Genomic DNA, 26642 nt, shown 5'->3' with positions numbered 1-26642 from the left:
TGAACACTCTGACAGTACTACAGAGTTCATTGACTGAGATGAGACCCTGCCAGAAGGACAACAGTCTGTACAGCACTCCACCAATCTGGAAGAGTGGCCAGATGGAAGCTAGTCCTAAAAAAAGAAGCACGACAGCACGCCTGGAGCTTGCAAAACGTCACGTGAAAGACTCGGAGCACAAGGCAAAATGGTCTGATGGAAAAATGTAATTCTCTGGCCTGAATGCAAAGCCAGGCACTGCTCATCGCATGTCTAAAACCATCCCTACCATGAAGCATGGTGCTGGCAGCATCATGCTATGGGGATGCTTTTCAGTGGCAGAGACTGGGAGACTGGTAAGGATAGAACAACCTTAGACTGTGGCAAATATTTACATTCCAACAGGACATTGACCCCAAGCATACAGCCAAGGGAAAGCTGGAATGGCTTCTGAACAAGAATGTGAAAGTCCTTAAGAGGCACAGCCAAAGGCCAGACTTGTATCCCATTGAAAATATGTGGAAAGACTTGAAGATTGCTGTTCACTGCCACTCTCTATCTAACATAACAGAGCTTGAAAAAATCTGCCAAGAATAAATGGGAGAGAAGACCCAAATCCAGATGTGCAAAGCCAATACAGACATACCCAAGACTGTAACCGCCGCTAAAGGTGCTTCTACAAAGTATTAACTCAGGGGTGTTCAGAAACTCAAATATCCAGACATTTTTTTAAACATGTTTTCACTTTGTCATTATGGGGTATTGTGTGAGGGTGGATGAGAAAAAATAAATGGAATCCATTCTGAATTCTGGGTGTAACACTACAAAATGTGGAATAAGTCAAGTGTTAATTAAGAACACTTTCTGAAGGCACTGTACAGTATATTGGCAGAAATCAAATGTAAGGCTGTGGGTTTCGAAAATTTAAACTTGAAGCCTCAAATTAAATAAAGAACAAAACTTTTAATGCAAAGATATTGGGTCCACCCATTTAAATAAAAATACAACTATAGAGAGAGGCTCTATGGGTACACCATGGTACTGTACAGTGGTGTCAATCTAGATTGTAGCAGTGTGTATGTGAGAGGGTTGTACCATTACAAGCACAGGGCTGCAGGTTCTGCACAGCCTCACAGAAGGTCATGCACTCCCCGTCGCTGCACCTCCCACTGTCCACACAGATGGTATTGTCCGGAGCGTTGTCTGGGGTTGGGCACTCACTGCTGTTACCTAAGGTTTTGAGAAGGCGGCGGGGAGAGACGACATCAAAGAAATTGAGATTCTCCCTCAGGAAGTCAGTCAAATACACAAACTGATGTCTCAACTAGGAGGTCGACCGATTAATCGGAATGGCCGATTAATTAGGGCCGATTTCAAGTTTTCATAACAATCGGAAATTGGTATTTTTGGGCGCCGATTTTCCGCTTATTTTTTATACCTTTATTTAATCTTTATTTATCTAGGCAAGTCAGTTAAGAACACATTCTTATTTTCAATGACGGCCTAGGAACGTTCTGACTCAGATTTTTAACAGATTTTTAACCTTGTCGGCTCGGGGGATCCAATCTTGCAACCTTACAGTTAACTAGTCCAATGCTCTAACACCTGGTTACATTGCACTCCACGAGGAGCCTGCCTGTTACACGAATGCAGTAAGCTAAGGTAAGTTGCTAGCTAGCATTAAACTTATCTTATAAAAATACAATCAATCAATGACTGGCATTGCTCCAATGTGTACTTAACCATAAACATCAATGCCTTTCTTAAAATCAATACAAGTATATATTTTTAAACCTGGATATTTAGCTAAAAGAAATCCAGGTTAGCAGGCAATATTAACCAGGTGAAATTGTGTCATTTCTCTTGCGTTCATTGCATGCAGAGTCAGGGTATATGCAACAGTTTGGGCCGCCTGGCTCTTTGCAAACTAATTTGCCAGAATTTTACGTAATTATGACATAACATTGAAGGTTGTGTAATGTAACAGGAATATTTAAACTCATGGATGCCACCCGTTAGATAAAATACGGAACGGAATAAACGTTTTGTTTTCGAGGTGATAGTTTCCGGATTAGTCAAAGGTATATGGTTTAGAGAGAAATAGTCGACGCGTTATAATTCCTGTAATAACTTGCGGCTGAACTTGAAAGGTGTTCCTTCGTTATTTTACCGTTCATGTCTTCCATAGAGAATGTCTTGATCTACTTCAAATAAGGTCTGTGTTTCGCGGAGGAGCAGACTGACAGGGGATCATGCAGACAAGCTCTGCTTTCTGCACTACAACCTAAAACTTAACTGGGAATATTGAAGACCCATGAAAGCTGGTGGTTCGTTTTAACATATGTTCTCATGTTATTTGAGACTAAATTGAGATATATAAATACACACACAAAAAAAAGCCGGTATCTGCTTTTTTTGTCCTCCAATAATCGGTATCGGCGTTGAAAAATCATAATCGGTCGACCTCTAGTCTCAACAGCATTACCTGGAGACCTAGCCAGCTAGAGGATGTTGGTCCAAAATATCACTTACATAGCAGATAATGATTAGTTGTCCGGTTAAGAGTATATTTATTTTCTTTAAACAAGGGTGAGTCCCACTGAGAACATATTTTACTAGGGAGCCCTGTATTACAGAGCATCAATGATCAATAAAAAATAAATCACATCGGTCTGTTTAGTCGTGGCTATCCTGTGTATGAACAGTAGGGGAGGCTTACCTGTGCAGAGGGACATGCCCTTACAGGTGGCGTTGATTGGCTCCTGGCACGGCTTGCCTGCCTGCTGAAACTTGCAGTTCTTACAGCATGGACTGTTCCTGTCACTGGATGTACCCGGATGTAGAAAACGATAACTTCAGTTTCCATGTTGGGAATGTCACTAAGCATCATAGTAGTGTGTATGCACTGGCATGGTGATGATAAAGAGGAAGGTTACTGGATAGTATGTTCAAGGTCCAATGCAACCATTTTTATCTCAATATCAAATCCTTTCTGGGTAACAATAAAGTACCTTACTGTGTTTATTTTCAATTAAAATGGTAAAAATAAATAAAATGTAAATAGCTTCTTAGCAAAGTGCAATTTCTCAAGCAAGAATTTTGCTAGGACTGTCTGGGAGTGGTCTGAGTAGGGAGGGGGAAACTGAAAACAACCTGTAATTGGCAGAGCGGTTTGGAACTCTCTTATTGGTCTATTAACTCATTTACCGCCTGGTGTTGTCACCAGGCAGGCCAAAACTGCCAAAAGAGGCTGAAATTTCAGGCTGTCTTTTCAAACAGCTTTTACACTAAAACGACTTCATGGTCATTTTCACATTATTATTCCAACCAGTGTGAAAATGTATATAAAACACGAGAAAAAAAAAAAAGAAAAACACATTTTTGACAGCACTGGGCCTTTAAACACACACAAAATAACTGCAATGTCAGTGGGGTATCAATGTCAGTTGACTTTATATTATGAAATTGACATGATTCTGTATGTAACCATGTTGTAACTTCTACATGACACTGCAAACTAAATTTCCCCAAGGGGACAATAAAGTCAGCCAGTAAGTAAAGAAAGGCAGGAATTCACTGATCCCCTTGTAAATGTCATCCTACCATATGAATTACTGCACTCAGAGGTGGCCATTTTGGGCCGTGTTTGGCGGGTTTCTACCTGCACTGGGACTCGGGCCTGAACTTGCAGTCGGCGGCGCAGCACTGGTCATCGTTGAGGTGCATTAGGCCCGGGTCGCACTCCTCCCCTTCCTCAACGCGCAAGTTCCCACACACCTTGCTGTTCCTCTCCTTGAAGCAGATGGGAGCCTTGAGGCGCAGGGTCTTCCCTATGGAGATCTTACTGCAGTTGGAGAAACGCTGTGGGGAAAAGACAAATATAAAGGAAGGGAGGAAGGAAAGAATATAAGGTAAATGTCATGTGAGCATATACGAATCATTTGACAGAAGATTTGAAGCACACAAGAGCATTACCTTGTTATTGTAGTGGTCCCCGCTCACAGCGATGGGGTACATGACAAACTTGCCCCCGTGGTCGTCGCTAGGGGCGCAGTAGTGCATGCTGTCAGGGTCGTGCTCAGCTCCAAAGTTGTGGCCCAGCTCATGGGTTGTCACCAAATCTGCTTCCTGGTGATGGGGGGAAAAAAAAAAAAAAAAAAAACACTTAATGCTTGGAAACCATACATTGACTTGCAACAATTAATAAAATAATAAAGAAATAATGACATGACTATTATCTTTGGGATATAAAAGCATGTAGAATATCTGAGGAGCAGTGACTTGAAGAGGGTCTTGTAAGGTCTAAATCATTAATATTAGTCACATGATAAATACTGCTGCCTACTCAACCCATGACCCAAAACAATGTGCCCCACAGATTATTCTATCCATCACATGAGTGTCATTAGACAACACCTCAAACCATCATCTTGACTGAGTACTGCCTTGGGGCCCATCATCTGACCCAGAAAGATGTCATGAATTATGCAATACAGGGAGTTGTTTAGTCCTGGTTCTAGTGTGTTCAATAGAGGGTGTAGACGCCATAGAAATAGCATGGCTGGATTCAGATACTCAATGAAGAACCTACCTTGGTTAGAATGGTTTTGCCATAATTCTTAGTGCTGGTTAAACCAGTGTTGAGGAAACTGGGGTTCTTAACAGAACTAGATGGAAAGAAAGCTGCAGAAAACAAAAAGAGAAATCAGACTAGAAATATAGGAGCAATCTCTTGAGAATCTATCACACCATTATCAAAACACTAATCATAGTTATTTGATCAGAATTGAGAGGACCTTTGAGAGAGGCTAAGCCTTACGTTCAGGGCAGAGGCCCCCCAGAGCCTGGGCTTTAGAAGGGGCCACGTAAGCCAAGCCCAGTGTCCCCTCGTCAAAGTCCTGATAGGTGAACAGGTGGGCCAGGCACACAGTGCTAGCATTGTCCGCTATGTCCGTGCTAAATTGCTGCAGAGAAAGAGAGGTATTGAAAAATGAATGAGAAGAAAATAGTAGTCATTACAAGCCAAAAGTATCCCCCATTGGTGAAGGTGTTTGTTGTCAATCATGTTTAGGCCCTTTCAAGTAAATGTTATTGAAGATTCTACAACGTAAAGTTCATAGTGACCCCCCAAAAAATGTGTCTTCATGTACTCCCTACCTACAGACAACAGAACACTGTACAGGCTACACTCTGTAATGGCATCTGAGTAGATTAGTCATTAGCAGTGTCTCACTTCCAGCAGTTTCTTGACGTCCCACACCTCCTTGCCTTGGATAGGGCTTCCCTTCATGTTGTAGTGGGTCCAGTCCGGCCCAGCCTGGCCAAGCGGCGCTCTGGTCGGCTCCTTGTTGATGATGATCTACAACCAGGACATTACAACTTCTTAAACCCAATAAAGGTTACAGCACGTACTACAGTCCCCATAATGCTCTGCACAAGATATTATGGTCTGGAGAAGATATGGATCATAGACCGCCACATTTATTCAGTGAGACAGCGGTGGTTTCGTAGCAGTGTTGCCATTCATTCCCACACAAAGAGCTTCCACGGTCTGCTCCAAAAATGCTTTTCCATATTCAATTAGGGTACTACAGTTATGCTTAGCTTAATTTCTCAACCCAGCACTGACACATAACACACTGAGCTGTGTTGTCACTAGTGATATGGAATGATTGGCATGGACAACACCAAATGACAACATGCCAAATATTTGCTTACAACAATACAACTACTACCAACTCACACACACAGCTAGCAAATAGTCCCACCTGTTGGATCTGAACACCGTATCCTGTAAATTCGTCATCCCAGGTTGTGTTCCTGTACATGTCGTCCACTCTGTCAATCAACTCAATCTGGGGGAAACAGACAGTATTAGTACAAACCCAGATAATGCCTGTTCCTGGACAGTGGTTTGTTGCAGCACTACACAATTCCAAATGGACCTCATGGCTTTACTTTCAGGTACTTCATGAAGGTCTAAAACACGTCTCAAACTCATTCCACGGACAGTCTGAGTGTCTGCGGGTTTTCCCTCCTCCCTTGTACTTGATTGGTGAATTAAAAGGTCACTAATTAGTATAGAACTCCTCTCACCTGCTTGTTTAAGTCTTAATTGAAAGGAAAAAACAAAAACTAACACACTAGAGCTGTGTTCGACTACTCATACTAACCCCACTAAGCATACTATTTGTGATGTAAATTAAGTCTGTAATATGCTTATTTGTCATAAACTCAGCAAAAAAAGAAACGTCCTCTCACTGTCAACTGCGTTTATTTTGAGCAAACTTAACATGTGTAAATATTTGTATGAACATAACAAGATTCAACAACAGATAAACTGAACAAATTCCACAGACATGTGACTAACAGAAATGTAATAATAATGTGTCCCTGAACAAGAGGGGGATCAAAATCAAAAGTAACAGTCAGTATCTGGTGTGGCCACCAGCTGCATTAAGTACTGCAGTGCATCTCCTCCTCATGGACTGGACTAGATTTGCCAGTTCTTGCTGTAAGATGTTACCCCACTCTTCCACCAAGGCACCTGCAAGTTCACTGACATTTCTAGGGGGAGGGATGGCCCTAGCCCTCACCCTCCGATCCAACAGGTCCCAGACGTGCTCAATGGGACTGAGATCCAGGCTCTTCGCTGGCCATGGCAGAACACTGACATTCTGTCTTGCAGGAAATCACGCACTGAACGAGCAATATGGCTGGTGGCATTGTCATGCTGGAGGGTCATGTCAGGATGAGCCTGCAGGAAGAGTACCACATGAGGGAGGATGTCGTCTTCCCTGTAAAGCACAGCGTTGAGATTGCCTGCAATGACAACAAGCTCAGTTCGATGATGCTGTGACACACCGCCCCAGACCATGACGGACCCTCCACCACCAAATCGATCCCGCTCCAGAGTACAGGCCTCGGTGTAACGCTCATTCCTTCGACGATAAACACAAATCCGACCATCACCCGTTGAGACAAAACCGCGATTCGTCAGTGAAGAGCACTTTTTGCCAGTCCTGTCTGGTCCAGCAACAGTGGATTTGTGCCCATAGGCAACGTTGGTGCCGGTGATGTCTGGTGAGGACCTGCCTTACAACAGGCCTACAAGCCCTCAGTCCAGCCTCTCGCAGCCTATTGGGGACAGTCTGAGCACTGATGAAAGGATTGTGCGTTCCTGGTGTAACTCGGGCAGTTGTTGTTGCCATCCTGTACCTGCCCCGCAGGTGTGATGTTCGGATGTACTGATCCTGTGCAGGTGTTGTTACATGTGGTCTGCCACTGCGAGGATGATCAGCTGTCCGCCTTGTCTCCCTGTAGCGCTGTCTTTGGCATCTCACAGTACGGACATTGCAATTATTGCCCTGGCCACATCTGCAGTCCTCATGCCTCCTCGCAGCATGCCTAAGGCACGTTCACACAGATGAGCAGGGTCCCTGGGCATCTTTCTTTTGGTCTTTTTCTGAGTCAGTAGAAAGGCCTCTTTCGTGTCCTAAATTTTCATAACTGTGACCTTAATTGCCTACCATCTGTAAGCTGTTCATGTCTTAATGACTGTTCCACAGGTGCATGTTCATTAATTGTTTATGGTTCATTGAACAAGCATGGGAAACAGTGTTTAAATGAAGATCTGTGAAGTTATTTGGATTTTTATGAATTATCTTTGAAAGACAGGGTCCTGAAAAGAGGACTTTTCTTTTTCTGCTGAGTTTAGTATGGATATAGTTAGTATGCCAAAACAGTTCCCGCATGTCGTACTAAAATACGAAGTATACAAGCAGTGGACACTATTTCTGTGCTTTTAGGGCCAATAATGCAATTGCTCAGAAAATGAGTGTAGCTTCACAACATTTTTCAGATTTTAAGAAAATATGCAGCCGAAGACCGACGAGAGAGGGTACAAATTCATTGCTTTAAAGAATTGACAAATGTTAAGAAAATGTTGTTATTTGACTTTAATAACTTACGTTACACCTTATGTTAGCTGACAATTTGTTAGCTACTCTAGCCTTACGAACAGCATAGCATTACAGCAGTAGCTTGTATGTAACGGTATGTTAGCTAGCTACTTAAAGTTAGTTGGCTACTAATAAATCAAACTTGCCAGTATACAGTATTAACTATATGCTATCTAACTACTCAATGTTTATTGACTTGATTATTCACATCATTCTTAGCCATATAGTTGTTGTGCATTCTCAATGGATATGGTTGATGAAGTCATAAGATGTCTAGCTAGTAATTTGTTATGCTACCAAGATGTTGCATAGCAACAGCATCAACTTCCAGTAGGCAGACAAAGCGCTAGTACACTCAACTGAAAGGATATTGTTCGTTTACAGTATACTAAAATGAACAAATAGTATATACTCATTAAGTACGTAGTATACAGTATGTTAGTATGGGTATTCGCACACAGTTTAGGCCTTCCATGGAATGAGTTTGAAACCCCTGGTCTAAAAGCATTGAGTAGGTATAGCACAGGTTGTTGGCACCTTAATTGGGGAAACAGGCTCGTGTAAGGAGCGGAATTAGTGGAATGGTATCAAGTACATCAAACATCGTTTCCAGGTATTTGATGCTGTTCCATTTGCGTGGTTCCGGCCATTATAATGAGCCATCCTGTGAGGCATAATGATAGATTGCTAATAGCTCCACCTTAGGCTCGATTAAAATCTGACTACAACCTATAGAATCTCCTCAGATATACCAACCATACACCCGAGTGTACAAAAGATTAGGAACACCATCCTAATGTTGAGTTGCACCCCCTTTTGCCCTCAGAACATCCTCAATTCGTAGGGACATGGACACTACAAGGTGTTGAAAGAATTCAACGGGGATGCTGGCCCATGTTGACTCCAATGCTTTCCACAGTTGTGTCAAGTTGGCTGGAAGTCCTTTGACCATTTTACACACACGGGAAACTGTTGAGCGTGAAAAACCCAGCAGAGTTGCAGTTCTTGACACACTCAAACCGGTGTGCCTGGCACCTACTACCATACCTCATTGAAAAGGCACTTAAATCTTTTGTCTTGCCCATTCAACCTCTGAATAGCACACATACACAATCCATGTCTCAACTGTCTCAACGCTTAAACATCTAATTGAAATAAATTAAGTAGGCCCAAATCTATGGATTCCACGACTGGGAATACAGATATGCATCTTTTGGTCACAGATACCTTAAAAATAAATAAATAGGCCTCCGGATCTCATCACGGTATCTTTGTGCATTCAAATTGCCATCAATAAAATGCAATTGTGTTTGTTTTCCGTAGCTTATGTTTTCCGTAGCTTATGCCTGCCCATATCATAACCCCACCGCTCTGTTCAATACGTTGACACCAGAAAACCGCTCACCCACACAACGCCAATCACATGGTCTGCGGTTGTAAGGGCCTGTTGGATGTACTGGCAAATTCTCAAAAACAACTTACGGCGGCTTACGGTAGAGAAATTAAGAATTTTATCTGGCAACAGCTCTGGTGGACATTCCTCTAGTCAGCATGCCAATAGCACGCTCCCTCAAAACTTGAGACATCTGTGGCATTTTATTGTGGGATAAAATTGCAATTTTTAGAGTGGCATTTTATTGTCCCCAGAACAAGGTGCACCTGTAATGATCATGCTGTTTAATCAGCTTCTTGATATGCCACACCTATCAGGTGGATGGATTATCTTGGACTAATACTTTACATGTTGTGTTTATATTTTTGTTAAGTATATATTTTTTCCAATATAATTTTCAATCTTTAGAATTTTCCCTTAACACTACCACCCCTTCCCTAATTGGAGTAAACTAACAGGCAACAATACTTAGGCGTCCATTTCCTGCTTATACATACATTTTACGGACACAGTTTATTTTACAATCGTGCTACCAAATACTAATTGAGTGTATGTAAACTTCTGACCAACTGGGAATGTGATGAAAGAAATAAAAGCTGAAATAAATATCTACTATTATTCTGACATTTCACATTATTAAAATAAAGTGGTGATCCTAACTGACCTAAAACAGGGAATTTTTACTTGGATTAAATGTCAGGAATTGTGAACAAATGAGTTTAAATATATTTGACTAAGGTGTATGTAAACTTCCGACTTCAACTGTGTGTATGTATGTATGTATATATAAGTTATTACATTATATTCGTTGCAAGAATTATGTATAATCATTTAAATTAAAAACGACATTTTGAATCCGCCTTCGTTTTGTGTATCAGCTCATAAATCATGTGCCATTGAATCGGTACATCAAAAATCTCCTCCCAACTATTTTGCGACCTGTATGGTGCAGCTGTATTTCCACACTATGAGGTTGGAATAATACTGTGACTTTTTTGAAAATTCTGATAATGCCCTGTTAGTTTAAGAGCATTTTGAAAAGAACGCCTGAAATTTCAACCTGTTTTGGTGACATCACCAGGCAATAACTTAGTTAATAGACCAATAAGAAAGAGTTCCCAACATTGATGTTAAGTCATTATATTAGGGTTCAGATGGACCTGCAAACTATATTGTTAGGGGATCTGAAAAACCATGATCAGTCAATGGGAAATATCATTGTAGTCTTGGGTAAAGTATTTATTTTCAGGGCAATATCGGTAGAAATGTTACAAATAGGGAGGTTCAGGAGCCTCGTAAGACATCACAGTAAAATGGAGGGATGTATTGCAAAAGGAAATTGCTAAATGGCGTTATACTGTGAAAGATGGGTTAATCTGTGGACACCGGAGGGTTTGAGTTAAGGTCACAATGAATGGTGGATTGGCCACTGTGGGTTAAAATCCAGCACTTGCAGAAAGAGGAAAATAGGAATATATGTATAATTATTTAACTACATATAATGTGTACATGAAGTATTGTTCCTTAGTTTACTATAAATCAGGGTAGGGATGGTAGGGTGAAAGAATAAATAAATAAAAAGGGGATTAGAAATTATACAAAACAATTGAATTGATAGAACTCACAACCTGCAATATTAAATCTTTATTTGGTACATAATAGGCACTTACTATAGTCATTTTTTTAATTTAACCTCTTGAGATGGGAATACCTGTTCTTTATTACTTTGTTCTCATCATGACAGAATGTTAAAATTAGGTGAAATAAAACTTATTTTTTTCTCCATCAAATTACACTACCCAAAAGGGACAAATTTCATGGAATGCAGATTTTTTTGGGGCACTGATCATTTAGACAATTCACGATGTAACAGGTGCTCGCATCTTTCGAATTTCAGAAGAGGAAAGGACATTTGGCCCATAGACTTGCCCAGAAACTTGCTGCGAGTTTCCCTTTATAGGGGTAAATACTTCGCTAGTCTCGTTAGTATCGTTTCTAACACGTCGCCCCGGAGAACTTAAATCGAACATCCGACACAATTATGCAAGATTTTAGATCTGGGTATCTGAGATTAGTTTGGGACTCTCACCAGGTAGTTGAGTGTAATGCTCTCCTCTCCGCGGCCCATGTGTTTGAAGAAGCGATAGTCGGCCACCAGGGCTAGAGGACAGGTGTTCTTCTTGTGGTTGTGGGTCACTCTCTTCTCTCTGTGGAGGGAATCTATGATGGGAGGAAGGAACGAGAGGAGAGAAACACTGTAAGAAGTCACAGGTGGGAGAATGAGTGAATGAGGCCAGCACTTAAGTTCCAACTGTTCGGTGCCCTTGAATTCACATTTCGTTTGCCTATGAACTGATTTCATGCAGTATACTATACAGTGGCAAGGAAAGGTATGTGAACCCTTTGAAAACCCTACCTGGATTTCTGAATAAATTAGTCAAACATTTTTTATTTGATCTTCATCTAAGTCACAACAATAGACAAACACAGTGTGCTTAAACTAACACAAATTCTTGTATTTTTCTTGTCTATATTGAATACATCATTTAAACATTCACAGTGTAGGTTGGAAAAAGTATGTGAACCTCTAGGCTAAAGACTTTTCCAAAAGCTAATTGGAGACAGGAGTCAGCTAACCTGGAGTCCAATCAATGAGACAAGATTGGAGATGTTGGTTAGAGCTGCCCTGCACTACAAAAGTAAATTTAAAAAAAAGTTGAGTTTGCTATTCACAAGAAGCTTTGCCTGATGTACACCATGCCTCGAACAAAAGAGATCTCAGATTTTTTTTTGTTGACTTGCATAAAGCTGGAAAGGGTTATGAAGCGGGAGAGGCTATATGAGAGGCTATATGAGTTACAGGATGTCTTAGACACTTTGCAGAACCTGGGGAGAGCTATCATATACTGTACCAATTTATGCCTACAATTGTATTACTAAAGGATAATTTTAATACTTAAAGAGTCTGTTTCCTTTCTACTACCAATATATACACGTTTGATAATTATATAGACCTGATCATCTGTTGAAGAAATTGACCAATAGTTACAAAAGTATCTCTAAAAGCCTTGATGTTCATCAGTCCATGGTAAGACAAATTGTCTATAAATGGAGAAAATTCAGCACTGTTGCTACTCTCCTTAGGAGTGGCCGTCCTGTAAAGATGACTGCAAGAGCACAGTGCAGAATGCTCAATGAGGTTAAGAAGAATCCTAGAGTCAGCCAAAGACTTACAGAAATCTCTGGAACATGCTAACATCTCTGACGAGTCTACAATACGTAAAACACTAAACAAGAATGGTGTTCATGGGAGGACACCACGGAAGAACCCACTGCGGTCCCAAAAAAAACATTGCTGCACGTCTGAAGTTCGCAAAAGAGCACCTGGATGTTCCATATCACTTCCGGCAAAATATTCTGTGGACAGATTAAACTAAAGTTGAGTTGTTTGGAAGGAACACACAACACGTGGAGAAAAAAAAAGGCACAGCACACAACATCAAAACCTGATCCCAACTGTAAAGTATGGTAGAGGGAGCATCATCGTTTGGGGCTGTTTTCCTACCTCAGGGCCTGGACACTTGCTATTGTCGACGGAAAAATGTATTCCCAAGTTTATCAAGATATTTTGCAGGAGAATGTTTGGCTATCTGTCCACAAATTGATGCTCAACAGAAGTTGGGTGATGCAACAGGACAATGTCCCAAAACAGAATTAAATCAACAACAGAATGGCTTCAACAGAAGAAAATACGCCTTCTGGAGTGGCTCAGTCAGAGTCCTGACCTCAATTTAAAATGCGGTGGCATGACCTCGAGAGCGGTTCACACCAGACATCCTAAGAATATTGCTGAACTGAAACAGTTTTGTAAAGATGAATGGACCAAAATTCCTCCTAACCATTGTGCAGGTCTGATCCGCAACTACAGAAAACATTTGGTTGAGTTTATTGCTGCCAAAGGAGGGTCAACCAGTTATTAAATCCAAGGGTTCATATACTTTCTCCAACCTACACTGTGAATGTTTACACGGTGTGTTCAATAAAAACAAGAAAACGTCAAATAGTTTGTGTTATTAGTTTAACCAGACTGTTTGTCTTTTGTTGTAACTTAGATGAAGATCATATCAAATTTTATGACCAATTTATGCAGAATTCCACTTTTTCTTGACACCATTTGTTCATAAGAGTAAAATTAAAAATTAAAGATATAGGCCTAGCTGATGAATCCTTTACTATAGAGTAATTTTCAGAACTTTCAGATTTCCAACTTTGTGTTTAGTAGATTGAATCAACACCACTTATTCTATGAGGAGGAAGACTGGCTGTGGCTTGTAGGATTCATCATTACAAGAATCTGTAATCAAAATAGCAAAGCACTACTTTCGGAATAAATGTTTTTATTAACCCTTATTTGAAATTCACAGGTTATTCCATCTGTAGAATAATAGCTTCTGCTCAGCTCAGAAACCACACTGTACAGCATGTGTCAATTCAAACTAACTATGTTAATTCCCTTCCGACTACATCCATTTGGAGTGGGCCCGGTGTATCATAGTACCTGGCTACACACCACAGTCAGCAGCCCCCCCCCCACCACAAAGACAAGTCAATCATGTACTCTTCTTCCCTCCACAAAGACCTCAGATTCTTCCGTAGCGAACCACAGCATGTGGGTGTACTCACTATGGCTTCCCCTCCGTGTATTACATACAACAGCTCTCATGAATTCTAATGTTTCTGTAGAGATCATTCACCTCATTTTCCACAGTTTTTTTGAAGAGGACATTGTCTTGAGCACCTTCAGATTTCCCCCAGGTCATTGTCATTCTTTACATTTTACAGGCAGCACAAAGGAATCAGTGCTTTATATAACACCCTGTTGCCAGCCTATGGAACATAGGTTTTAGACATTAAAGGGTTTTTATTAATTGGGAGGCTGTGTGGGAATGAGATAGAATGGGCGCCCACCTACCTACTACCTCCTCTCCTCCAGGAATCATCTTCCTCCCTTTCCCTACCTCCTCACACTAAGGTTGTATAAAGTAGCTTCTGATGTTTGACTCCTACACACTTTTGCACACCACACACACACAAGCACTCGGTCTATGCGTATGCAACATACATAAATGGTGTGTCTCCTACTCTGTATGTAGGCCTATACTGTCAAACACACACCCACACTCCATCTTACTCTCGTGTGCCTCTCCACCTCTGGCGGCCTCTGGTAGCAGGTCCTGGGCCCCAGCGTGGATGTATCCACACACCTTGGGCGAGGCCAGGCGACTGAGGTTCCGGATGTCCTCAGAGCGATATACCAACAGACGGCCATCGGGGGGCACCTCGGTGAACCTCCAAAGGGGCTGAGGAGAGAGGGGAAGGGGATGGTGAGAAAGAGGAATAAGAGAGAATAGTGAAGAAGAAAGAGAGAGCGAGCGAGGACGAAGGAGTAGGAGAAGTAGGATTGGTTAGATAAAGTATTCTACCAAAACAAAGGCTAGAGCTGGTTTATTTAGCTGATAGTTTTCTCTTTTCCCCAGCAACTGTTTTAAGACACTTTTTCTGGCCTAATTTAAACCAAGGGTTTGGAACCGGAACTATTTTCCAATTGTTTCATTCTGAACAGAACCACCTTTTTCCCCCCGTTCCACTGTTCCTACCAGCAAAATAAAGTTCTGAACCGGTTGGATCTCAAAAAAAGTACTGGTTTATATCATTCCTTTTTAACCTGTGAAATCAACCGTTTTTTACATTTAGCTCATTATATTACTTCACCAATCAGTGCAGATAGAGCAGGCAAGCTAGTTGTTTACATGCGTGATGGACATGCGTGCAGCCAATGTATGACATTTTTCGGGTGGGGAGAGAGGGTTGAGGAGTAGGATTTGAAGTGCTAGGCATCTTATGACATGCATTATCTGAATTAGGTCCACAGAATTATACCTAGGAGTGGCTTCTATGGAGGAATTTTGAATGTCCTTTGAGCTAGCTCGCTAACAAGCTTGTATGTGCAGAGCGGCACCAGAATTAAAAAACACGTCTTACCTTTTTGTAGTTGATAAATCCAACGTGAAACGCGATAACTAGGCCTATAGTATCCTTAACTAGCATTAAACAAGTTAATCCATTCTTCTCTAGCTATTTAAAAATATCTCTCCCCATCTTCTGAATGACGGTTGCAATGTCAGTACAGTAGCCTGTTTTGGAGGGGGGGCGGGCAGGTAGCCTAAACACACAGACATTGGAAAAGATTTTCAGCCTGCAGGTGGACACTGGAATACATTTTTGAGTGACAGAGCTTTGCATAGGAACTTCGTTGCTTTTTTTGTGGGACAAAAAAAATGCCTGGAATGTAAAATAACATTACCGTACTAACCGGTTCCCATGCTTTTAAATAATGGTTCCATTCCGGAACAGTATGGATCACTCTCGTTCCAGGTTCCGTTTCAGTTCCTTGAAAAATGCAATTTTTCTGTTCTGTTCCCTGAACTAGTTCCAACCCCTGCTTTAAAAACTTTAAAGCAGTGCTCCTATTTTGGTATTTACCTCTACGTTGTACTCTGTCTCCTCTGTCAGGATGTGGGCCGAGAACTCGTCCCCGTCTATGTGTGCCTGAACACGGGAGTGCTCCTCGCCTACACACACACACACACACACTGTTAAGGTATTCTTCTCAGTACTCACTCGCACACACACACACACACACTGAAATGGAAGCACACACACAAAAACTGACACAAGCGCAAAAACCTCCATATCAATATTCCATGTAAAACCAACAAAACAAATACCCTCCAGACTCACCTACAAGATGTCCAGTAAAGTAGTTCTGCAGCTGAACATCATAGCGGTCTTCTGTCCCTTGCTTATCTACAAACACAGCTTTGAAGTCCTCGGTGAACAAGTCTGTGTTAGTTGTCAAGTAAAGCTTAAAATGTCTGCAGAAGAAATAAATTACAGCTTGATGGAGAGAAACATGAGGAATGTACATATTCTGGTTTATGGGGGTACAGATAACATTTTAACTTTGCCAATGGTCTGTTTCAATTGCACTGAAAATCCATTCACTCTAGTCATTAGGCCACGGCAATGATAAAAAGCCATTCCAGTAACAATGTAAAAACACATAGGAGTAGGACTTAGCAGGGAGGACTAGAACCTCTGAGAAAAGTTACAGATAATTGAGACAGTGCTAGTCTATTTCTCCAACCCCTAACGTCATATGATCTTTCCTAAGCACTGGGTCGCATCAGAATGATACAAAACCATTGAACATCAACTTTTTTTGCTTGCTTTGAACTTTACATGAGTGGGTGGAAGTGTCTCATTGAGTAGAATGGAGTCTTGGCTGTTTTTCCCTTACATTCCCTTACATCCCTTAGTAATTTAGCAGATGCTCTTATCCAGAGCTCACAATGTAGAAGTCCCATATAAGAGAGTTTGTGCCACCTACCTCTTGAGGGCACTGAAGCTGACAATGCGCTCCAGCTGGGACTCTGTGTGGACGTCCCTCTTCCTGAGTGAGTGCTGCTGGAGGCCGGACACGGGCAGCACCTCAAAGTCGGACAGCAATGAGCTCAGAGCCTCTGGAATAAGGGACGAGTCATATGAGGAGAGTGAGAGGGCCAGTCCTATGTAGCTCAGTTGGTAGAGCATGGCGTTTGCAACGGTAGGATAGTAGGTTCAATTTCCGGGGCCACTTGTACATAAAATTTATGCACGCATGACTGTATGTCGCTTTGGATAAAAGCATCTGCTAAATGGCATGTTCTCTCTATATCAGTACCAGAAAAAAGTTTGGACACACCTACTCATTCAAGGGTTTTTCTTTATTTTTACTATTTTCTACATTGTAGAATGATCGTGAAGACATCAAAACTATAAAATAAAATATATGGAATCATATAGTAACCAAAAAACGTATAAAATATATTTTGATTTGTTTAAAACCTCTACGGACCCCCCATCCCAGATCCGGGATCATCCTCATCAAAAAAGCTGACTAGCATAGCCTAGCCTAGCGCCACAGGGATATCATATAATATAATTTCATGAAATCACAAGTCCAATACAGCAAATGAAAGATAAACATCTTGTGAATCCAGCCAATATTTCCGATTTTTTAAGTGTTTTACAGCGAAAACACAATATATATTTATATTAGCTCACCACAATAGCCAAACACACAACGCCATGTTTCCACCGCAAAGGTAGCTTTCACAAAACCCACAAATAGAGATAAAATTAATCACTGACCTTTGAACAACTTCATCAGATGACAGTCTTATAACATCATGTTATACAATGCATTTATGTTTTGTTCGAAAATGTGCATAGTTATAGCTACAAATCCTGGTTTTACATTGTGAATACGTCGCCATAATGCACCAAATTGTCCGGAGAAATTTTGGACAGTCACGTAATCAAACCAAAAAACTCATCATAAACTTTACTAAAAAATACATGTTGTACAGCAAATGAAAGACACACTGGTTCTTAATGCAACCGCTGTGTTAGATTTAAAAAAATTACTTTAGTACAAAGTACAGCATGCAATATTGTGAGACAGCGCCCACAAATTCTCTGCCTTGTTGGAGCCAACATACACCACAAAAATACGAAATATCATAAATATTCACTTACCTTTGATGATCTTCTATCAGAATGTAGTGCAAGGAGTCCTAGTTCCACAATAAATCGTTGTTTTGTTTTAGAATGTCCATTTCTTCTGTCGAATTAGCAACTTTGGCTAGCCATGTGGAGCGCACATGTCCAAGAACTCTTGGCACATGGAACGAAAAATTCAAAAATTCACAATAAACATCGAATAAACTGGTCAAACTCGGTTGAAAATCCATCTTTATGATGTTTTTCTCATATGTAACCAATAAAGTCAGAGCCGGAGCATTTCGTTGTGTATACCTAACGCATTTCAGAAGAAAATGTGGGGTTCCCTGGTGCGCAGTTGAATACTGCCAATAGGGCGGACCTGTCACTCCAAAAGCTCTCATTCGGTCTCACATCAAGCTAGACACCCCATTCAACATTCTACTGCCTGTTGACATCTAGTGGAAGGCGTATGAAGTGCATACAGATCCATAAATATAAGGCAATTGAATAGGGAAGCCCTGACACAGAGCCCCACTTTCAGGACTTTCACTTCCTGTTTGGAAGTTTGCTGCCAAATGAGTCCTGTTTTACTCACAGATACATTTCAAACAGTTTTAGAAACTTCAGAGTGTTTTCTATCCAATAGTAATAATAATATGCATATTGTATGATCTAGAACAGAGTACGAGGCCGTTTAATTTGGACACGATTTTTCCCCAAAGTGAAAACAGCGCCCCCTATTAAGAAGAAGTTATTAACATTTGAGATTATTCAAAGGTTGCCACCCTTTGTGTAACCGATGTGAAATGGCTAGCTAGTGAGTGGGGTGACGGCTAATAGCATTTCAATCGGTGACGTCACTCGCTCTGAGACCTTAAAGTAGTTGTTCCCTTTGCTCTGCGCAATAGGTAACGATGCTTTGAGGGTGGCTGTTGTCGATGTGTGCAGAGGGTCCCTGGTTCGAGCCCAGGTAGGGGCGAGGAGAGGGACGGAAGCTATACTGTTACATTTGCACACTCTTGGCATTCTCTCAACCAGCTTCATAAGGTAGTCACCTAAAATGCATTTCAATTAACAGGTGTGCCTTGTTAAAAGTTCATTTGTGGAATTTCTTACCTTAATGCGTTTGAGCCAATCAGTTGTATTGTGACAAGGTAGGGGTGGTATACAGAAGATAGTCCTATTTGGTAAAAGACCAAGTCCATATTATGGCAAGAACAGCTCAAATAAACAATGAGAAACAACAGTCCATCATTACTTGAATGATGAATGTCAGTCAATTCTGAAAAGTTCAAGAACTTTGAAAAAGTTTCTTGAAGTATAGTCATAAAAACCATCAAGCGCTATGATGAAACTGTCTCTCATGAGGACCACCACAGGAAAGGAAGACCCAGAGTTACCTCTGCTGCAGAGGACAAGTTCAGAGTTAGAAGCCCAAATAAATACTTCAGTGTTCAAATAACAGACACATCTTAACATTAACTGTTCAGAGGAGCCTGTGTGAAATCAGGCCTTCATTGTTGAATTGCTGAAAAGAAACCACTACTAAAGGACACCAATAATAAGAAGAGACTTGCTTCGGCCAAGAAACACGAGCAATGGACATTAGAAATCTGTCCTTTGGTCTGATGAGTCAAATTTGTAGATTTTTGGTTCCACCACCGAGGCTTAGTGAGACGCAGAGTAGGTGAACGGATGATCTCCGCATGTGTGGTTCCCACAGTGAAGCATGGAGGAGGAGATGTGATGGTGCTTTGCTGGTTACACTGTCTGGGATTTGTTTAGAATTCAAGGCACACTTAACCAGCATGGCTACCACAGCATTCTGCAGCAATACGCCATCCCATCTGGTTTGCGCTTAGTCGGACTATCATTTGTTTTTCAACAGGACAATGCCCCAACACACCTCCAGGCTGTGTAAGGGCTATTTGACCAAGGAGGAGAGTGATGGAGTGTTGCATCAGATGACCTGACCTCCACAATCACCCGACCTCAACCCAATTGAGATAGTTTGGGATGAGTTGGACCACAGAGTGAAGGAAAAGCAGCCAACAATTGCTCAGCATATTTGGAAACGCTGTCAAGACTGTTGGAAAAGTATTCCAGGTGAAGCTGGTTGAGAGAATGCCAAGTGTGCAAAGCTGTCATCAAGGCAAAGGGTGGCTACTTTGAAGAATCTCAAGTATATTTTGATTTATTTAACACTTTTTTGGTTACACATTGATTCCATGTGTGTTATTTCATAGTTTTGATGTCTTCACTATTATTGTACTGATATACACTACTCAAAAAAATAAAAGGAACACTTAAACAACACAATGTAACTCCAAGTCAATCACACTTCTGTGAAATCAAACTGTCCACTTAGGAAGCAACACTGATTGACAATAAATTTCACATGCTGTTGTGCAAATGGAATAGACAAATGGTGGAAATTATAGGCAGTTAGCGAGACACCCCCAATAAAGGAGTGGTTCTGCAGGTGGTGACCACAGACCACTTCTAAGTTCCTATGCTTCCTGGATTGCTAACTGCCTATAATTTGCACCATTTGTCTATTCCATTTGCACAACAGCATGTGAAATTTATTGTCAATCAGTGTTGCTTCCTAAGTGGACAGTTTGATTTCACAGAAGTGTGATTGACTTGGAGTTACATTTTGTTGTTTAAGTGTTCCCTTTATTTTTTTGAGCAGTATATATATATATATATATATATATATATATATATATATATATATATATATATATATATATATATATATATATATATATATATATATATATATATATATATATATATATATATATATATATATATATAAAAAAGTATCAGTCAAAAGTTTGGACACACCTACTCATTCAAGGGTTTTTCTTTATTTTTACTATTTCTACATTGTACAATAATAATGATGACAAACTATGAAATAACACATATGGAATGATGTAGTAACCAACAACAACAATAAAAAAGTTAATTAAATCAAATTGTATTTTATATGACATTCTTCAAAATAGCCACCCTTTACTTTGATGACAGCTTTGCACACTCTTGGCATTCTCTCAAACAGCTTCACCTGGAATGCTTTTCCAATAATCTTGAAGGAGTTCCCACGTATGCAGAGCACTTGTAGGCTGCTTTTCCAACCTGACAGGTTGCATCACTGACTGGTATGGCAACTGCTCGGCCTACGTCCGCAAGGCACTACAGAGGGTAGCGAGTACGGCCCAGTACATCACTGGGGCCAAGCTTCCTGCCATCCAGGACCTCTATACCAGGCGGTGTTAGAGGAAGGCCCAAAAATTGTCAAACTCCAGCCACCCTAATGATGTTCTCTCTGCTACAGCACGGCAAGCGGTACCGGAGTGCCAAGTCTAGGTTCAAGAGGCTTCTAAACAGATTCTACCCCCAAGCCATAAGACTCCTGAACACCTAATCAAATTGTTACCCAGACTATTTGCATTTCCCCCCCCCTCCTCTTTTACCCTGCTGCTACTACTCTGTTATTATCTATGCATAGTCCCTTTAATAACTCTACCTACATGTACATATTACCACAATTACCTTGACTAACATATTGCAGCAATACGACCATGAAGGCCTGATTCACGCAGTCTCCTCTAAACAGTTGATGTTGAGATGTGTCTGTTACTTGAACTCGGTGAATAATTTATTTGTTCTGCAATTCAACTTGGGCAGTTAACTCTAATGAACTTATCCTCTGCAGCAGAGGTAACTCTGGGTCTTCCTTTCCTCTGGTGGTCCTCATGAGAGCCAATGTAATTGTAGTGCTTGATGGTTTTTACTAGAGGTCGACCGATTATAATTTTTCAACGCCGATACCGATTATTGGAGGACCCAAAAAAATCCGATACCGATTAAATCGGCCGATTATTATTATAATTTTTTTTTTTTTGTAATAATGACAATTACAACAATACTGAATGAACACTTATTTTAACTTAATACATCAATAAAATCAATTTAGCCTCAAATAAATAATGAAACATGTTCAATTTGGTTTAAATAATGCAAAAACAAAGTGTTGGAGAAGAAAGTAAAAGTGCCATGTGCCATGTAAAAAATCTAACATTTAAGTTCCTTGCTCAGAACATGAGAATATATGAAAGCTGGTGGTTCCTTTTAACATGAGTCTTCAATATTCCCAGGTAAAACGTTTTAGGTTGTAGTTATTATAGGAATTATAGGACTATTTCTCTCTATACCATTTGTATTTCATATACCTTTGACTATTGGATGTTCTTATAGGCACTTTAGTATTGCCAGTGTAACAGTATAGCTTTCGTCCCTCTCCTCACCGCTACCTGGGCTCGAACCAGGAACACATCGACAACAGCCACCCTCGAAGCAGCGTTACCTATGCAGAGCAAGGGAAGCAACTACTTCAAGTCTCAGAGTGAGTGACGTTTGAAACGCTATTAGCGTGCACTCCGCTAACTAGCTAGCCATTTCACATCGGTTACACCAGCCTCATCTGAGGAGTTGATAGGCTTGAAGTCATAAACAGCAGAGCTGCTGGCAAAATGCACGAAAGTCCTGTTTGAATGAATGCTTACGAGCCTGCTGGTACCTACCATCGCTCAGTCAGACTGCTCTATCAAATCATAGACTTAATTATAACACACAGAAATACGAGCCTTAGGTCATTAATATGGTCGAATCCGGAAACTATCATCTCGAAAACAAAACATTTATTCTTTCAGTGAAATACGGAACCGTTCCGTATTTTATCTAACGGGTGGCATCCATAAGTCTAAATATTCCTGTTACATTGCACAACCTTCAATGTTATGTCATAAAATTTGTTCGCAACGAGCCAGGCGTCCCAAACTGTTGCATATACCCTGACTCTGCGTGCAATGAACGCAAGAGAAGTGACACAATTTCACCTGGTTAATATTGCCTGCTAACCTGGATTTCTTTTAACTAAATATGCAGGTTTAAAAATATATACTTCTGTGTATTGATTTTAAGAAAGGCATTGATGTTTATGGTTAGGTCCAGTCGTGCAACGATTGTGCTTTTTTCGCAAAAGCGCTTTTGTTAAATCATCCCCCGTTTGGCGAAGTTGGCTGTCTTTGTTAGGAAGAAATAGTCTTCACACAGTTCGCAACAAGCCAGGTGGCCCAAACTGCTGCATATACCCTGACTCTGTTGCAAGAGAAGTGCAACAAAGAAATTCAGGCAATATTAACTAAATATGCAGGTTTAAAAATATATACTTGTGTATTGATTTTAAGAAAGGCACTGATGTTTAGGTACCTTTTTCGCGAATGCGCACCACATCGATTATATGCAACGCAGGACACGCTAGATAAACTAGTAATATCATCAACCATGTGTAGTTAACTAGTGATTATGATTGATTGATTGTTTTTTATAAGATAAGTTTAATGCTAGCTAGCAACTTACTGTGGCTTCTAACTGCATTCACGTAACAGGCAGGCACCTCGTGGAGTGCAATGAGAGGCAGGTGGTTAGAGCGTTGGACTAGTTAACCGTAAGGTTGCAAGATTGAATCCCCTAGCTGACAAGACAAAAATCTGTCGTTCTACCCCTGAACAAGGCAGTTAACCCACCGTTCCTAGGCCATCATTGAAAATAAGAATGTATTCTCAACTAACTTGCTTAGTTAAATAAAAGGTGTAAAAAATATATAAATAAATAAAAATGGCCAAATCGATGTCCAAAAATACCGATTTCCAATTGTTATGAAAACGGCCCTAATTAATCGGCCATTCTGATTAATCGGTCGACCTCTAGTTTTTACGACTGCACTTGAAGAAACTTTCAAAGTTCTTGAACATTTCCAGATTGACTGACCTTCATGTCTTAAAGTAATGATGGACTGTCATTTCTCTTTGCTTATTTGAGCTGTTCTTGCCATAATATGGACTTGGTCTTTTACCAAATAGGGCTATCTTCTGTATACCACCCCTACCTTGTCACAACACAACTGATTGGCTCAAATGCATTAAGGAAAGAACGTCCACAAATTAACTTTTAACAAGGCACACCTGTTAATTGAAATGCATTCAAGCTGGTTGAGAAAATGCCAAAAGTTTCCAATCCTGTCATCGAGGCAATGGATGGCTACTTTGAACAATCTCAAAAATAAAATATATTTTCATTTGTTTAACACTAATTTGGTAACTACATGATTCCATATGTGTCATTTCATAGTTTTGATGTCTTCACTATTATTCTACAATGTAGAAAATAGTAAAAATAAAGAAAAACCCTGGAATGAGTAGGTGTTTCCAAACTTTTGACTGGTACTACACACACACACACAACTGAACTCCCTCAATGTAACTCCAATAAAGTGGAAAGGGTAACATTCGATATCATTGGTACAGTAAGTGTACAGTGGTCACCAACCCTTGTCCCAATGAGCGTCAAATGTGCAGCCTTTGGTTCTAACCCAGCAGTAACACACCGGATTCATGTATTAATCATGATCTTCCTGATTAGCTGAATCCGATGTGTTAGTGCTGGAACAAAACCCTGGTTTATTTTTAGTGACCTCTGCAATAGCCTATACTCTACTCGCTCTGTGGCAAATAATATTGGATTGATGCAGCACTGAGTAACAGTTAGTAGTCTAAAATACATTTTTACCATGAATCTTTCAGAGGATTCAGCCAAAATGGAACAACCAAAATGGAAGTTTCTCACTTCCTCTTGAAAGCTGTCATGTAGCTAGTTCCTTCCTGTCTAAAGGGCTCTACAGAGTCTAAGAAACAGATCTAACACAGTTTAGTTTGTGTAGCTCTCTACATAGTTCTACATAATTTTGCGAGGCTGAATTTTGTGTAGGCTGTGAAATCACTGTGGAGAGCCCTTAATGCCACAAAGCCTACAAATAGATTGTCAACACTGTCTTTGTGGGGTTAGTCAGAGCATTACACTTTCCTAATTAAAACAAATTGAGCATGGTTAAAATTTTAACTAGGTACTTAATTGACATCCTCAGCCTGTGACAATTTCAAGCTATGGGCCTATATAGGTGGCAGGTAGCCTAGTGGTTAGAGCGTTAGGCCAGTAACCGAAATGTTGCTTGATCGAATACCTGAGCTGACAAGGTAAACATATGTCATTCTGAACAAGGCAGTTAACCCACTGTTCCAAGGCCGTCATTGTAAATAAGAATTTGTTCTTAACTGACTTGCCTAGTTAAATAAAAATAGACCTAAATACCAATCTTGATTTAACAAATTATTTCAGGGGTGGCCAACACTGGAAAGCTATGCGTACACGTTTGTTGTTTCAGCACATCACTACAGGTTATGTAAAACATTGAATTGCGATCTTCATAATTATCTAGCTAGACTGGGAACAAATGCATTCCTCAATCCTGGTCCTGACGACCCACAGGTTGCGCAGGTATTTGTTCCAGCCCTATACATCTGTAGCTAGTTAACTCAGCTAACTAACATACAATATTTCATTTGAATCACAAGATGTGAAGAGACTAGGATTGAAGAACACTGCTCTGGCACCACTGAAAAAGAAATAGCCACGCTGTCTTGATTCATTTGAACGCACACAGCATGATGCACGTTACTATGATGCTGAATACCAGACATTCCATCTAGCTAGATAGCGAGTAAGATTTTCTTCAGGACTTGCTAACCTAACAACATTAAAAAGTTAACTCGTTTGTTAACTAGACAGCTATCTAGCGAACACTATCGTCAAACTTTAGCAATTGAAGATGTAGCTAACTAACAGCCTAATTTGCATACATTTGACTGACAGCTTGCTACTCTAGAACATGTCTGCGAGCTAGCTAGCCACTAGCTAGGTTAACGTTACTCACCGAACTCTGTGTCATTTTCCCGTGTTTCTTCCTCAGTGGCCCTTGATTTAATCGCACAATTGACCCAACAAGGAGCCAAAAAGACCACAAGTACCAGATACTTCATCATGACGTTAAAAGAGCTTAATCCACCTGTGTCATTATTGCAAGTCAACACAGGAACCGTTAACCAGGCTAGGCAGAGCAGGTGAAGCACCCAGGTAAAATTAGTTTTATATTGGATATTCTGGTTTTCTCTCGTCAATAACTGTTGAACCAATCATGCCATCACTGGTGTAGTTTAGGATATAGACAGATATACCCACTTACTATTCCCGTGGGCATTTGCGTGTGCTCACTTCTTAATCCCCACTGATACGTTCCAATGTAGTGTAGTTGAGGTATCCTCCGTTTCAATTAATAAGGCTGATTGAACAGATCAGAACGTTTAGCTTAAATGTTGATAAACTATTATTTCTTCGCATTTTAGGCGCAGCAATATACAGACGGCGGTGGGCTTTTGCGTGAATGTTCCAAAATGCAATTTGCGGGAAAACGCTGTTTTAAAATGTGCACTGGGTTTCATGGACAGAGATGGAAATATATGTTAGAAATTTTGAAAGAGGGCGGATTTAAATATGCAATTACTATCATGGGTTGCTAAAATTACTATGATAATGCCTTTGGCTGCTAGACAATGAAAAAAGTTTAAAGAAAATCAATAGAATAGGAGAAAGCATATGAGTAAGTCTTTCTACAATAATTTCCTCCATGTTTCTATGGTGGTATTTTGTCTATAGGCTACTTTCAAGTAAGGTAAGACATGCCTCATATGAAGTAAAATGTTCAGGTTTCAAGCAATTAAGGAATATAAAAATAT

General features: G+C 40.4%; 1 protein-coding gene across 3 annotated transcripts in view; it reads right to left on the bottom strand.

Annotated features, from left to right (window-relative positions):
- Positions 1-26431, bottom strand: part of LOC129811456 (disintegrin and metalloproteinase domain-containing protein 17-like) — a 34996-nt gene extending 8565 nt beyond the window's left edge. Inside the window, exons 1-14 of one of the 3 annotated variants that reach the window (XM_055862767.1) lie at positions 25784-26431; positions 16784-16916; positions 16135-16268; positions 15877-15965; positions 14525-14693; positions 11423-11553; positions 5748-5834; positions 5213-5338; positions 4799-4943; positions 4571-4662; positions 3955-4107; positions 3641-3840; positions 2699-2802; positions 1075-1209 (exon numbers count right to left, since the gene is read on the bottom strand). In XM_055862767.1, the coding sequence (XP_055718742.1) occupies positions 1075-1209; positions 2699-2802; positions 3641-3840; positions 3955-4107; positions 4571-4662; positions 4799-4943; positions 5213-5338; positions 5748-5834; positions 11423-11553; positions 14525-14693; positions 15877-15965; positions 16135-16268; positions 16784-16916; positions 25784-25892 (1807 nt within the window). In that variant the 5' untranslated portion in view covers positions 25893-26431. Of the gene's footprint in view, positions 1-1074; positions 1210-2698; positions 2803-3640; positions 3841-3954; positions 4108-4570; positions 4663-4798; positions 4944-5212; positions 5339-5747; positions 5835-11422; positions 11554-14524; positions 14694-15876; positions 16269-16783; positions 16917-25783 lie in introns of all 3 variants that reach the window. The other 2 variants (XM_055862768.1, XM_055862769.1) reach the window with 2 other exon arrangements.
- Positions 26432-26642: the final 211 nt, after the last annotated feature.

This window comes from Salvelinus fontinalis, chromosome 15 (genome assembly GCF_029448725.1).
Source record: "Salvelinus fontinalis isolate EN_2023a chromosome 15, ASM2944872v1, whole genome shotgun sequence".
In the NCBI taxonomy this organism is placed as follows: domain Eukaryota; kingdom Metazoa; phylum Chordata; class Actinopteri; order Salmoniformes; family Salmonidae; genus Salvelinus; species Salvelinus fontinalis.
This window is presented reverse-complemented; position numbering and strand designations above follow the sequence as displayed.